Source organism: Anticarsia gemmatalis, chromosome 16, assembly GCF_050436995.1.
Source record: "Anticarsia gemmatalis isolate Benzon Research Colony breed Stoneville strain chromosome 16, ilAntGemm2 primary, whole genome shotgun sequence".
NCBI lineage: Eukaryota > Metazoa > Arthropoda > Insecta > Lepidoptera > Erebidae > Anticarsia > Anticarsia gemmatalis.
In genome coordinates, this window is record NC_134760.1 from 3,965,929 (window position 1) to 3,982,187 (window position 16,259).

Sequence of the window (16,259 nt, forward strand, 5' to 3'; positions counted from 1 at the left end):
GCCAAGTAGCTTGTGTATTCCGTTACTGTCCAAAAGAACTTCCATGGCCATATATCTGCAGTGAAAATTGCAATTGCATGAACAAAAATAATACGTAAGAAGTTGATAAAACTGTTTTACTGATAATACATCATTGATAATGAAACAGAGAACACAATTTGTAAAGTAACATTTTATTAATTTAATAACATGATAAAAATACACTGATCGAGTATTAAAAACAATAATTTTATTCAAGTAAGAAATAATATTACTATAAAATCGCAAAGAATTTGGACAGCACCCACAAAATTACAAAGTGGCGTAGGCGCAATCGTCGAATCTGTCGTAGTTTCTCGGCATGAAGAATTGCAGCTGGCAGGCGTCGAGGCGGCTGGAGGAACTACAGAATTTACAGTACCAGTCGTCGACGAGCCGCAGTTTCATACACAACTCGGTCAGAGCGAGATTTACTCGAGTCGTTTCGGCTACACTCATCTTCGGCAGACCCAAGTTGTTAATGATGCCGGTGCCGCTGAGTTCCACTTGGGTGGCGAGGAATCTGAAGGCAGAACATCTCGTTGTATTCTTCTATAAACTCACTACACGTCACATAATATACCCGCAGTAAAATGTTGTCGTCGAAGATAAGTGTAATAAAATTTTACAATGACCGAAATGCAGACTATTGCAGTGATGTAAAATGTTTACGAGCGCGTCTTTCGTTGGGATTCGAGATAGACATATTAGATAACAAACTATTTTATAGGTTACTATTGTAGTTCTTGATAGTTGTTATTGTTTACGAAGAAAGTTGTAACAAAATGTTTCACGTTGCCTAGACATTTAAAATTCAACATAAGAGTATGTTTCGTAGCAATAACACATGGACAGGGTGTATTTTTACCACACTTAAATGTTGAATTAGATAAATATTTTAACATTGATTTACAGTACAATACTTCTTACTAACTACTACGCTACCCAAAATGCATAGCAAAAGCATTTAAGACTTTTGTATTCAGTTGAAATAATAACCTTGCTGGGGAGAGGACATCAGAAGGAATAGCTTCGACAAATCCGGTGACTCTTGGTATATCATTACAAATGAGGGCATGGGCCACTTTGGTAACGAGGCCAGCCATTGCATGAGCCTCACTGAGGTCCGCGACTCTGGCACACGCGTCCTCGTCTATTCTCGCTACAGCTCTCGGAGCGGTGCGGATAACATCCGTCATTAACATCGCGTTGTTCTGTTGAAGAGTTAAGCAGTTGAGACTTTATTGAAATTGACAGCGTACGTATTTGAACTTTGCAAAAATATTTGGACGACATATTATTATATTATTGCAAATTCAGAACCTGTCAGTTGAATGACATCCAGTTGTGTACTGACGTGAATTGAATCCCTAGTTATGCTATGATGTTTTGATAGGAGCGTAAATATCCCTGTGATAGTCCCTAGAGATAGGTAGCAGCCAAAGTTCTACTATCCATTTCCTGTACGTGGCACTACGTTACAGATTAGTCGATGCGACGCTCTTTAATGCTACCGCAATAAATTCTGCAATGTCCTAGGTAATGAGTAAACATTGCTATTTATTTTCTGCAGTCTTTGTTCCTCTCACGATACCCGCGGGCAATGTTTTCGTCTATTTTTAAGTCTACGGGCTACCAAGAGTGGGTAAATATCCGGATTATTGAAAGGGAGAGGTTAATCCGCGGATTTATCGGATTTGCTTCCGTTGGGAGTGAGTCGCGTACTTTGCTGATCATTCGTAAGGTTTCCTTATTCTACTGATGTATCTATGAGTAATTAGATCGGAATTAGCGCAATAGACGGAAATAACAAATAAGAGATTAACGCTATTAAATAGAGAAAGGCCAAATAGTGACTAATGAGACACTCATACTATATAAACTATACCTCTTTTTTTAAGAATAAGGCAATTGCTTATTTTATACCTGAGCAAAGTCATAGTATTCAACAGCCTTAGAGAACAGCGGCACGAGTGACTCGCCCTCAGTGCCGCCTACACAGGGTACCCGCGTGTACCGAGGCTCCAGGCACAGTGCACGTGCGGCCAGCGTGCTCGCGCGCATCTCCGGCACTGCGAGTGATCCCAACAACTTGCAGGGATTATACCACCCTGTCTCTTTTAATGTCTGGAGAAAGGAAAAAGAGAGGACGGGATGAGAGAAGGAAATGAATGGAGAAATGAAGCAGCGTCCACTATTTTATTTTGCATTTACGGTACCTAAATATTTTATGCTTTCCCTTATGTTCGAGTTTCAACACTAGGGAGTAAAATATTTACTGATATCCAATATCAGCTCCAAAATTTAATTTAAAATAGTGGCACGCGTCAAATTTAATACACCTACTTCGCCACCCACCTACAACAGATTTCATAAAATCAATGTGGTTTGACCCAAAAACCGAATGCGAGCCGGCGAAGATAAGCTAAAATTTAGATTATTCCGATAAAATATGTACAGTTGCGTGACGAGAAACTGCTTAACGTGATTTTGTTAATAAACCACTCAACACTTGAAGAAATAAAAAACAACACACAAATCTTGACTTTACGAGTCATAAAAAAATATTAAATTCGTTCAGGAAGCTTCAATATCAGAATGTTTTTATTCAAGTTCCTAAAGCAAGTGATTCTGAGCCAAGAGATTACAAAAAATCCTTGCTTTTTACCGCAAGTAGAGCCTGTTACGTAAGAGGATGGATCGTAACAAAAACAACGGTTAATTTCTTAGGGAGCTGCGCCCTTGTGAGACCATTGTTATGTAGAACGACGTAAACAAAAAACTAATCTACTAATATTGAAGTTCCAAAGCGGCTGCTTTACGTCGCCGTTATTTTGTTTGTATGTTTTGACTGTCTGCATATATTTTTGTTTTGGCAGCGAAAGTGTGCCAAAGTTATCAACAGAGAAATCTCTTTCTCTAGGTCGCCTACAACATTTGTATGTTAAACACAATTGTGGTTAGTAAGTTAGTATTGTAATCGAGAGTGCTTTGATAGCAACAAAACGCATGGAAAATAAACAGACCAGCATATTTGTTCTGACAATTACTAAACTCGATAAATATTGACCGGAATAGCCGGGAAAGGCAAACATTGGCAAAATACTCGGCTGATGGGGGACGACCGAAATGTTCGTAATTGGGCTTATTAATGGAATTGTTCTACTATCAAAAGCCTGGTCGAAGATCAGATAAGCCCCGCATTATGAGATACGGATTATCTCTGCGGGTGATAACATTGTAGCTAATGTATCTGAAACCCTATCACTGAACTCTGTAGCTGAATTTTCGTGACTATCTCTGCGTCGTTTAAATTTAGCAATAAAAATTTAATTTCATATTTTAGAATCTGTGTAACCAGTAACAAACATGGCATTAAAAACCAACAATAACTTATATTTAGCATTATGCAGTACGTTTACAATACAAAACAAAGACATTTCTGGCAAAACGATTTTGTGATCATAGTACGTAAGAACACTTCCTGAAAAGTGTATTCCCAATGTTCACAGGTTCGTATAACAGAACAAACCTATACATTCCAAACACAACCTCTTCAGAATGCTCTGCCTTTATCCCATTATCGTCTCCAGTTCACAAGGATCAGCAAACATGACTGTTTCAATGTTCGTTTGACAAATACCTCCGTTGTAACAAATGGGATGCGCGAGGGAAACATAGCAATCTGACTCGAGATTGAGAACGTTCGGCCCCTTGGGACCCAGTTAATATTTATCGCTTGCCTTTTGGTGATTGTGTGAATTTATTTTGACGTTAAAAGGACAACGTTTAACTTAGATGAAAGGACTAACCCGGTTTCTGAGGTACATTTAGCGGTAGTTTATCTATTCAAACTGTCATTTTTATATGATCTTAAACGCTATTGAATAGATAAACTACCGCTAAATGTACCTCAGAAATCGGGCATAAGACTTCTTCAAACAAGGAGAAGAATGAATCAGATCAAAGTAGCTCTATGGAAAGCTTCAAGGAATCCCCGATGTAATATTAGTTGCTGAAGGATAACCGCACCTGTTTACAAAGGAATAATCTCCCGAGACCACTGATACTAGTATCTTTTCATTGAACAAAGCGAGCTTATCGCAGCGTCTATACAACGCGGCCGTTATCATCGCTGTCATTAGTTTCTGGTACTTTCCCGATTGAAACATCGAGCTCAACCGCAATGGGCGAAGTAAGTTTTGCGGAATAAGTAAGGAAATAGTTTTGGAATCGTCTAAGTCAACTATTATTGATTTATTTACTGCATAACACTGGTAGAGTTTATAATTAATATAAATGGATCTTCTGGTTGAACACAGAGGAAAATATTAACTGTAACGGACTCAATTAAATATTACGGAGTAGCAAAAGTAAAACCAATTTAAAACCCCACCGACGGCAATCTTTCCGTTTATTACCCGTTCAGAAGGATGGGCAGATTAAATTTATATTTGGAGTAAGAACACGGAGTAGCTTCTAATTGAATACTAAACGGATATAGATTGTGGTGGTATCGAACGATCTTAATGGTCCATCCAACTAATAAATTGTTCCTGGCTGACGTTATCTGATCGTGAAACGCTCATGTTGTTCAACAACTGCAGCGCGGTGACAAAGACAATTAGCTCATTAACCGCCGGGCGAAGTTATGAGCAGCGCTTTGTTGAGCCGACTACATAACCAAGTTGCGCTATTGTTCATACCTACTCTAACATCACACCTCAGAAGGGTTGGGAGGGAGGGTTATTAACAAAACATGTTCCAAATAACCCTTTACCTTGTAACGAATATAAACTTTAATTGTTATTTAAATTTTATTAAGCCAAATAATGTAATAACATTTATGTTTCATTGTGTATGACGTCGAAAACTAACAAAGGGCTATAATTTTTATGTTCCCGTAAAGGAACAGAGCATGATATTCAAAACAGATTACGAGTACGAAACACAATACACAGTTTCTTTACGAGTCGTAAACCCGAAGGTCAAGGGAGGAAGAACCTATTGATTTCTCATTTCCACCTGTGTCCTCTGGCAAAACTTGTGCGATTATTATCTCGTTCTGTACCGAGAGTTGTCTCTCGCACAAATATTATTATCAATTTGTATTATTCACAGTCTGCTAGCCGTGATCATTGTGGTTCGGTCGTGTAGAAATGATGGATGAAAGAGGATTAGACAAAAGGATTGTACTCTGAAAGCCCAGTGGTAACATCTTAAGGCGTATAAATTAATGCCTTTCTGTGAACATTAGCACAAAATTAGACGTGCATTTCTCATCATTTTCACAGTACAATTATTTGAATCTTCTAGCTTCAGTTATGGTAGACATTTAGATAACTTACTAGTAATATCTTTGTTAGACAACGACGCAAATAAATTTTATCGGGAAGCTCGTAAAATATATTATCATAATAGTCTTTGTTTATATCTAGTATGTAGAAGAAAATACCCGGCTTCTGTAATACTATCGACCTTGGAACTATTTTATATCTTATTTGGCGTCATATTTGGGACAAACATTTGACGGATATGTGCCAATACATTGTTTGTGTTAGGAAACACTACAAAAAGGATACGGTAAGGTAAGGCTACTTCTAAAATAGTTTTTGAAGAGTAATGCTAACCTGTGCGACCAAAGGCACCATGCAATCTATCGGCGTAGCTCCAACGATGACGAAAGCTTTAGGGCACTCTGTAGAGATGGCGTCCGCATAACACTTTACTATCGGCGCTTGATTGTAGAAGCGTTTGTCGTATGGCATATCCGAGTGCACAAATGCGCTCTCCAACATTAAAACTATGTCGGAATTCTGAGGGAATAGAAGGAAAATTGTTAGGAAAGGATGGGGAAAAAAAACCTTCGATTTAAGAATTTCGTCGACTTTAACGAATTTTGAATTTTAATGTGGCTTTCTATAGCGATGTTTTGTGTAGTCGATACTTTCGACTAGTGTGCGTTTGACATATAAAATTACTTGTCAAAAACAGTTCAAGCGGAATACGCTAGGGGTGCTGATGAGGACTTTGTAAACCTTTTTGCGATAGCTATTCGGTTGTAGATAGTCGATAGAGTAGAAAATCGCTCAATTTTTGGAGTTTTATATTAGTTGTTATCCTAAAACCAGTACAAAATTTACATTATTTCGTAGTACCTATTATCCTATTGTGCTATCTAATAATGGTAATGTATAAACATTTCAGTGGAATACATCTAAACATGTTTACCAGTTTCACGTTATTCCGTCGGTGTGAATGTATAAGTGCTCATACATTTTACATTTGTTGTGCAATCATTCGACGGGGATTGGCACCGGCTATTGAATTGCCACTAAATTAGGACATTGATTGAACTGGTTTACAATACAATTGACAATTTTGGGACTGGTATCGTTGTTTATTTGTCCCACTTTTCACAAATAAGTTAATACTTATACAAACTTTTGGTCTAAATTACTTTTACTACTTTGAGTACAAGGGTGAAGACTGAGTCATTTTATTCTAATGGCATGATGCTACTATAAAACTTGACCATTGATGTCTGAGCGGACCATTTGATTTTATTATCCACTTATGTTTGAAAGGATACTTGTGACTCGATCCACTTTGTGTACTCTCTAAATGCAACTATGTGTGGATTTAACACTGAATGATAAATTACATTGAAATACATTTAATTATTCTTTCTAAACTACAATAAAGGATATTGTTGGAATAAATTAAAACGTTGTATACGTATTTGTATTGAAAACTTGTATATTAAAGGCAGGTTGTGTCGGTCGAGGGTATTGATTGGCCATGTGGGGTCAACGCCATACCCTACTTGCGAATACCATGCATGGCCGACGAAAGAAATCGAATGAAACCTGTACATTGTACAATTGATTCCACTATTATTGTCGTAAATTGCTTCTATTTTTAGTTTCTTTCATTGAAAACTATAGGTGGGCCTTTTTAAAAACTGTTCATATAAACGCTTTGACTTTGCAATTGTAATTGAAGGCCGTAGAAACACATTTGCAAATGGTAAATATGAATCAGTTGCAGAAATTACATACAATTTAAAAACATTACTTTTTCATAGAAACCTTTCTACGTTTTTACTTCCTGGTGGAATCAAAATACAGCGGAAGTGAATCGAAGCTAATACTCCACTATTAGGAGTTTATGACTAAAAGTAGTACCCTTTACCCTTTGACGAATGCAGTGTTATTGCACAAGGATTAGTCATCAAAACAGAAGTACAAAACTACGTAGAAACCTTTTGTTCAACGTGTTTCTTTGTTCTATTTCCTAGAAACACTACAGAAAGTACGTTAGTATTAAATCGTATAAAAAGTATTTTTTATCGGGAGTTGTTCGACGTAGCGGCGCGACGTTCCGGACACCCCTCCGGGCCAGAAATCCGGTTCGAGGAACAAAACTTGCCCGTATAGGAAAAAAACTGTATTTCAAGTTTCTATTTTTCATACGAGATTATTTTTAAAAGAGATGAAGTTTTGGAAGTAGAATTTTCTACGAGAAGAAGAATTTTTAACCATTATTTAATATCGACGATTATTTTGTCATTGTTAACCACACTAATTAGGTAGGAGAGAACCGTAACATTGGTAACGCAAAGTTTATTCAAATTCAATAATATAGAACAAAAACTTTGTACTGAATAGACATTCGCAGTCAAATCAGTAAGGAACATTCACTGCCGTCTAACTAACAAATTCGATATAGGAAGTTAGCTTCAAAGGCAAGTTTGTTCGCAGTTTGACATTAGCGCTGAAGTGGCGCCGCCGCTCGCCTGCGCCTCCCGATATGCTAATGTCAATCGGTTAGGAGAACTCTTGTATAAGTCATGCCAGGTAGTTGAAACTAACGTACCACTTTTTAGGATCGAGCAACTAATGCTGTAGCGCGATTCTCTATACTTAGTCAGTACTGTCGAGTATCGAATGTTTGACATAAAAGTACTGCCACAATAGTTCCTACGACGCCCGTTAGAGGCGCTGATCAGATTTTCATACAAAGTTTCTCGATAGCTAGCCGGTTGTCGGTAGTCGATAGTGGTAGAGAATCGAGCTACTGATTGTGGACTATGAAAAGTTCAGTTGATATAACTAGATTTAAAATATCTATGCAAGTATAAGATGATGCAAATGATATCACTATTACGTATGCCATAAAACACTATACACAATGTGAACAAATATAAAACGCAATTACGATACAATTATTATAGCGTGTTACTAATTATTACATCATTTACACACGTCGGCGCTAACAAGCCACGACATATTGAACAATAAAAAACCTTTTTTAAACCTTTAGAGAAAATACAACAATTTTCTAACGATATATGTTTTGACAAGGACCTGTAAACACCGTTCGAGTTGATAGCAGGCGCAGGTGAATGCTTCTACTTGACAATTAGTGTCTATGTGCTGCAAGTCTTGGACCACCTGACACATGTTCCTAGTGCAGCCTCCGCTGTCCGTAGCTTCGTATAAACGTATTCTGCCGAGGAAGGAGCGAAGATAATAGAAGGAACGGGAGAAGACTCGTTTTTTGAATAGCCCAACCAAGGTTTGTAACATATTTGGTAATTAAACTATTTCGTTTTGATATAGGTAACTATTATTTGGTCGTGGATTCGAGTTTGACTGCATCAAAAGTTTAAAGAAACCTGAACTGTAGAAATAAGTTGAATACTGGCTAATAAAAATAAAACTAGGAACAGTATCAAGTTATTTGTTCAAGTAACGTTCCAGTTTGTGCTGCTGAATTCTTACTAACTCTATTGGGGGTTGTTCGGGAGAAATACGACGTGTTGAAATTACGGATGGTACACCAAAACCAGTCTAAATCTAACCTCGTTAAAATTGCAGCTAGAGCAGTAAGCATAGTTATATAATTTACAGATATTTGATAAACTAACATGATAGCGCTCGGCATAATATAATTACGGCTCTGCCAAATTCTGCTAAATATCTCGCGATCAAATAGTCTTTGTTTCATATATTATGTATCATTATGTTTTGCCCATATTTTTGCTAGTAATGTGATTGAACCAGAAGAAAAAAGCTTTTCGTATTTCGATGTTGTTAGAGATTAGATTATCTAACGCTTTCGCGTTTAAGGAGCCCCAGGAAATCGACTTCCGGGAATTCGAGGGCAAATACAGAAATGCGGGATTTATGTAGTGTATGATTTTTATTTACTCGCGTTCGAATTTATTTTGGAAATATGAAATGAAATGTGTGGATGTAATTTTTGGCAATTTGTAAGGAACTTTGACAGAAAGTGTGGAGTGCGTACGGTTTGCCTTTATAGCTTCTGTGCACATAAACACCCTTGGTTTGAATATTATTTGGTATATGGTAAAGTTATCTTTAGCACCTCCGTGAATTGCCAAAACACACTTACCGATAAACAGTACTGCATCTTTACGATTATGACATCGCATAAATCAATCCGAAACCTATTAAGATGTCAAAATGGAAGTATGAACTCAGTTTTCTAGCAATAAAAATCTTGTGATAAAGATTGTGAGCGGTGCGGTAGTCACGGCCTGCTCGTAAAATCTTGACTCCTTTTATTACGTTCGCTTGAATGATCCATATAATGGCATGTCTAAGGCCCTAGTAAAAGTTTGATGTGTACTTTCTGAATGCCTCGCACATTCCTATGCTTGCGTGGCGGGAATGTATGATGCTTGTCAACTAAGTGCATGTTTATTAGTGTTGTTCGAGGGTCTTGTGCTAATATTGTGGGAGTGAGTGGTCTTTGATTATTTTCCGGGATTTGGGCAGGACTTTATTTAAATTCTGAAGTAAGATTTCCTAGTTCAGTTTGTGCTTAAATTGCTGCTTAATTAATGTCAATATTGGGACGATGTCAATATGAAACAGCAATCTGAAAATGTTAAAAGAAAAATAGAGAATTGTTTTAAAATAATCGTGACTATAATTTGCACAAGTCTATTTTCGTCATGAAAGCAGTGTCAGAATGTTTCAGCAATAAAACCTTAGTGTCCAGACATCGAGCGGCTCCCTCGAGACCCGATTCATGAGCCGTGCCTTACTGCCTTCTATGTTCCGCCTTATTTTATGTTCCAGCCGCTATTAAAGACTGAAACGAAACAACACAAGTATACGCGGATACTTTTTATTTAAATTATGAAAAAAGTTGCGTAATTTTCTTGTTAAAGTTCATATTTTATGCAAAATTGCGTGGTTTATGAAGTGTTTATTGTAAAAGCTGGCTGGCAGTGAAGAATTGTTTTTTAATAATATGTATTACGTACTTGACCTTGGAGGTTAATAGAAAATCACCAGACGTGAAAATGTTAGGAATACGTATCGTAATTTCCTTTGATTGCGAATTTTGTTGTAGAAAGGCATCGTCTATTTTTATGTTTAATACCAATATTGTTTTTAAAGCTTAATTTATACAAAGGTCCTTGATGCGCTTTCTTTCTTTTGAGTAGGAATATTAAATGCTTTCCTCGCAAATATGTTCTAACATAAATTAAAAACAAATCAGCGTGAGAAACCGTCAACGTTTTCTGCTTATGACATCGGTTTTCAAAACACGTTTATTTTCAATTACAGCACAAAATTTTGAACGGAATGCATGATAAATTCCAACAGTCCCATCGGTGCAAGCTCGTGACACAGCCGTGCCATATAAGCTCATGTAGTGACACGGCGAGACGAACGGTCCCAGAGGGCCGCCGATTTCATGAGCCGTACATGTCTTGAGGGTTCAAATTGTGACGTCACGGTCAGCTGGTATGTCTGTGAGAGGTATCTGTATGTGTGTCTTTGATTGATGTATGTGTGGGTTTTTCATATGTGTGTGAGTGGGGTTTCAAGTAGTCTCGGTTATAGTAATTGCTTTACGGATTTTAAGTTGATAAGTTGAGATGACTTTTCTTACGTTTCGATAGGCACCTAATATATTAGGTCGGGGAAAACGTCTTTTCGCATTATAGTATGTATGAACTTGTGTTTGCGAAAAGACTTTTTCCCCGACGTAATACATTTATTCGGTAGTTTTTGTACGACATTGTATTATACTAAGTCTATGTTTATATATCTTATATTATAGTACCTATCTGTATTTCCCTCCACAAAATTAGAATTTTAAATAAATCTATGCAAAATCTTAACCGTTACAATGTTGAGACATTTTTGTTCACGGATATTGATTTTGGATGACTTGTGTAACCTTGGTACATTTTTTCAATAAATTCCGTCACTGCTATTATGTAAAAACGTAGCAAATTTGTGACTCTCATTGACTGTCTATACAATTGAAAGTATTTTCGATGTAAATAAAATTGTACTACAATATTATTGTTGTGTGTTATTTTTATGCCTTTTACTATAATGGATTAATTGCGGGACTGAGCGCCGAAATAATTGTTTTTAGTTTAAAATGTACCTAAACGACTATGAATGATAATTTATTTCCCTTTTTTAGCTGTATGATTGTCTTATTGCCCTCTTTCAATACGCAAGATCTGATGATACATTCTTTCCCCGTTACTGTCCCACTGCCGGGCAAGGGTCTTTTCCCAAGCGAGGGGGAGGGGTTAGGCCTTGAGTCCACCACGCTGGCCAAGTGCGGGTTGGGACGATACTTATGACGATACATATTCATTCAAAACTCACTTTTTAATACACGAACACTGTTTCAAGAGCAATGCCACATATTGTCCTATGGCGGTATCAGCTCCGAGTATCGAGACCTGCACCCCAGCCCGAGGCGCCGGCATCGCCACCTCCTTCTTCTTAGGGGGAGGCAGCGCCTTCGGTTCCGGTTCCTTCTCCGGCTTACACACAGGCTCTTGGCATTCGAGCCGCCGAAAGGGAGCTGTGAGGTTAATATTGTAAAACTCAGTGGTCTGGACGGAATGAGTCAGTAATGAAAATAATGCGGCTGAATAGTTGAGGTTACGATATTTCCAAAAAATTAAAATTTATTGATGCTTTGATGTTGGCATGTTCTATTACGAATAATTTAAGATGTAATGACTGTGGCGTAGTAGCGGCGAATTTTTCCTTAACATCAAGTTCAAATTTTGTCTGGAGAGGTTGGATTATAATAACTACTTTGTAATGCAACCTGAATATAGAAAATTCATAATAATATTGAACAACAGTTTCATTCATTACTACCTTCTATGGTTTATAACATGACTAATATTACTCACTTCCAAAATTAGTTCCGCCTTCAATAACCCTCAGTTTTATCTTATGAAGAATACCAGTTTTTTTGGATCTTCTTTTACAAGGTTCTGAACAAACCGCATTAGGGTCTGGGGGAATATCAGCCAAGGCCCTTCTACAGCCGCTCTTGTACCTTCTGTCATAGTTCCTGAAAAACATGCATTCGGCCCTATGATTCAATGTTTTTGATACATTTACTAAATTTAACCAAATACATCTTGTTGTGGACAACATTTTTAGAATTAAAAATGTATTTTTATTATTTTTTCATATGTATTGTGGGTGCTTCTTGTTGCTGTGAAAGATATTTGTCTTTGTGACGTTTGTTTGTTTTTAAAGAAAAGTTTTTGTCTTTATGGTCATAGAATTTATTTATGCGTTCAGTTGAGGATCTGGATAGAAGATCTAGATCTCTACAGAGGAAATAGTGCTCACATCAAATAGTTACAAGCCAATACTATAATATGTTATGCGATGAGACTACTATTTTTGTTGCACAAACACTCCAAAACATTTATTAACAACCTCTTAAATTCATCAATTATAGTGGCAATTCTTCATGCAACCCCATTTTTATTATGCAAAACATTCCCGTCAATATCATCTTTACATAGACGGAAGCATCCCATTCATAAAGTTTTAATTACCTGCATCGTTCTATTAAAAAGCCTCGGAAGTATTTATAGTCCAGCACCGGTTGTCGAGAGGGAAAGCGAGCGTCAACGGTCTGCCTTGACACTGCTGTATTTATACCCTACTCTCAGCTGTTATTGGCCTATTTCCTACTACTAGTGTGTCTAAAATAGGCTGCGATTCAATCACTAACTTTGTTTTGCTTCGGCTTGTTGTGATTAAGTTTCAGTAACATTGAAACTTTTTTGTTCTGTCGTCTTTTTCGTTTATAGGTTTTATTAATTTTAGTTTTGCCTTAAATATGAGTAGTTTGACTAGGGCGTACGGAAAATAAATGAAGCTGTAGTTAATGATTCAACCTGGACTCATTTGACCTTGGAGGTTCTTCTGCATAAGAGTTTCTCTCTCATTTGTAACCAAAACCATACCTCTAATTACCAAACCGCGGCCCCCAAACAGCGCGAAAATTTATAGCAAATTAAAAGTTTTTGTAACCGGTATAAAAACTGCCAACGAAGACAAAGTTCGGTCGACGTAATGGAGGAACCAATTATAGGATTCAGCTGAGCTGGCGCATTTACAGGCTACCAACATTATATGATAGGGGGTTTATTATGATCCCCTCGTAATTAAAACGTGTGAATATATGAAGGACATTTACTTGATATGGGGAAGCCTTTTTGAAACAAAAAATATAAAACAAATTTATTCTTCAAAAGGACATGGATTGGATTTCAATCAAAATAATAAGTATTGATCTTTTAGTTTTACAAAGTTACGCAAGCTATTCCGCAACTGTCCTTGAAAAAGTACGATTGATGAAACCGTACAAAATCAATCAACGTTGCTCAGCAAATTCACGATCCGATTTAACCAAGCATGACAAAAGGCAGCCTAGAAAATAAAAAGTTGGGGTTTAAACTAGACTAACACGTACAAAGTAATAAGACGACCAAAGGGATACAAGCAGGTTAATGGTGCTATCGATATTAAATGTATTATAACCAGCGCATATTTTTTGGATTCATTGTTTGTACATGTCTTGTGACTTCGTAGTTATTTTCCCTTCCCTTAATACGGTATATAAAACAAAGGATCTAAAGAATAGATTCTTTTAAAAACGGACGTTAAATTTTTAAACAAGATTTCAGATTGCGACTTCGGAACGACACACAGAATAGGTAAACGCGAGGAAGGCAGCCAAACTCATTACAGCGTAGTAATTCTACTTAATAGAAGCAGTAATCGAAGTGATCAGTCATGATGTCTGCCCGCGGAAATTGCGTGACGGTTAAGGTACGTGGTCACCGACTGTACGTTCGTGATATTAACTATTACTAGCCGACTGACCGTTGTACGAACTCATAAACTAGGTCTCTTTGAAGGCTTTTGACCTGAACGAATATTACTATATGAAATCTGAACGCTTATTTGCTAGTCCAGCTTTCTGTTTGTGTAAACCCGAGCGAAGCTAGAGGGGATTTTCACTACGGCTTGTTTGTGTTTCTTTTGAATGTAATATAACCGTCTGTGTGCCTCGAGGACTGGGATATTGATTTATTTTTTTAGGACAAAACTTGTTGTGCAATGAGTAAATTGATATTTTTAGCAATTTTCTTATTACGGTTTCGAAAAAGTGAAAAAAAAATGTAAAAAATACATTGTTCCGAACGAATTTTTCATGAAATACTTTCGAAGCTACATAAAACGTTATCTTGTTGGCTGATATCACTAGTAACGTTATTTGTTAGCACCTGAACCAAATCTGTTTCGATCTATGCCCAAATGTAAATGTATGCAAATGTAATATGTTAGTACAGGGCTTCAAGGTGACATGATTCAATTTGATATGCGTAAACCTGTAATTAAAATTCTGAAACCCTGTAGCGTGAAAAGCATTAGGCGAGGATAGGCGACGATGGGCTGCCTTGTAGCCTCTATAATAAACTACCAACAAAATGGTTGTATTGTGATAAATGATACAATAGCAGTTATTCATTGCTATTTTATTTCAGGTTGGACAAAGGCCAGGTTTGTAAATCATTGTCAACATACCAACCTACTAGGCAATTGCCCAATATGTTGAGGTCGGCTTCAAAGAAGGTGAGGGGTAGTCACAATTATATTAGTAACCAACTATATTTTTACGTAACTAGGCACTACTAGTTATAGTAGTAAGACTTTCTTAACGTGTTAAATTTTACATTTACTTCGAAAACCGAACTAATTGACCTTTGACACGATGCAAAATATGAAAGCGTAGGTCCACGAAGTATTTACGTATAATGTGGTGTACTTTGGATTTCCTAGGAATGGCTGAGTCATGGGAAAGCCCACTATTGTGTGGAGTCACGTCGCGTGTAGCTTCTGGCGCACCCAGACTACTGATGTTTTAGTTTTTTTTCTGTAAAAATGACCTATCGAATTGGTTTGGCTGACGGACTCTAGCGTTAAAAGGCCAAAAGTGGTTTTACTGGTGATTGAACGGTCATGAATTTAGATTGCGGGTCATTAATATTTTGATGTCCATACTAGTGGAGAGTAAACTACCTACCTAAATTGCAGTGACTAATAAATCCATCGTTAGGCAAGACAGTTACTTGTAAAAGAGAAAATATAATTTCTAGATAAGTACTTACACAGCCCATGTGATAATAATTAATAGGTACAACTTGCTACTAGTGTAGAGGCACAAGCCTTGATTAGAAAAGGAAAGAAAGTCGTGAAGAAGTTAATTAAAAATACAGTTGCCAGTTAATACTAGAGGTACCTTTAAATGATTACCACTTTAGTTATCACTTTAATTCCTTTGAGACTGCTACAAAGATACGTTAACAAGCTTCAGCGCTAAGCCACCGAGTACTTTAATGCAATCTTCAACTTTTTACTGCTTTCTGCTGCGTTACAAGTGCAGTTTTGAAACTCAGGAAAACCTTTTCGCGCTCAACGCTCAGATGATACTTTATTCAAGGGCCCAGGAGTCTAAAGAACAGTTTTACTGCCTCCAAAAGAACTTTTTCGGATCGCTGAAAGATGATTTTTTCGTTTTTAAAATATCAAAATATATTGTACGGACCTACAGTGGTGTCGTCACGCCATATTTTAAACTGTACCACGAGATTAATCAGTTATGTTTCTAAAGATCAGTTTCTTAAAGAAAAAATACGTAAGAAGATACGCTGTGGCTCTATCACAAGAGATTACCGAAGCGCAAATGTTGTAACAGTAGCCACATTAAATGCTAACTTACTTACCATCGGTTTCTGAGGCACATTTAGCTGTACTTTATCTATTCAATAGCGTTAAAACTTATATAAAAATAATTCAATTGAAAAGATAAGCTACCGCAAAATGTACTCAGAAACCGGGGTTTACTAA

The 16,259-nt window shown here is 37.0% G+C and overlaps 2 protein-coding genes across 4 annotated transcripts in view; both read right to left on the minus strand.

The window, feature by feature from the left end:
* The window catches only part of LOC142979231 (uncharacterized), a 67,188-nt gene that overhangs the window by 30,729 nt on the left and 20,200 nt on the right, over positions 1-16,259 (minus strand). The window lies entirely within an intron of this gene.
* LOC142979234 (malate dehydrogenase, mitochondrial-like) lies at positions 53-13,038 on the minus strand. Its single transcript, XM_076124053.1, has 7 exons — positions 12,233-13,038; positions 11,691-11,892; positions 8,388-8,529; positions 5,649-5,834; positions 1,945-2,145; positions 1,018-1,232; positions 53-541 (listed from the first exon to the last, which is right to left on the minus strand). Exons 1-7 carry the CDS (start codon positions 12,480-12,482, stop codon positions 292-294), a joined length of 1,446 nt encoding a protein of 481 aa, XP_075980168.1. The 5' UTR covers positions 12,483-13,038; the 3' UTR covers positions 53-291.

Bases quoted from the DNA above. Each gene is read 5' to 3' on its own strand.
- LOC142979234 (XM_076124053.1), bottom strand. From the start codon at position 12,482: ATGTTGTCCACAACAAGATGTATTTGGTTAAATTTAGTAAATGTATCA. The intron at 11,893-12,232 runs GTGAGTAATATT...TTAACCTCACAG, and splicing joins AGGCGGAACTAATTTTGGAA to CTCCCTTTCGGCGGCTCGAA. The intron at 8,530-11,690 runs GTGAGTTTTGAA...CTTCCTCGGCAG, and splicing joins CAGTGTTCGTGTATTAAAAA to AATACGTTTATACGAAGCTA.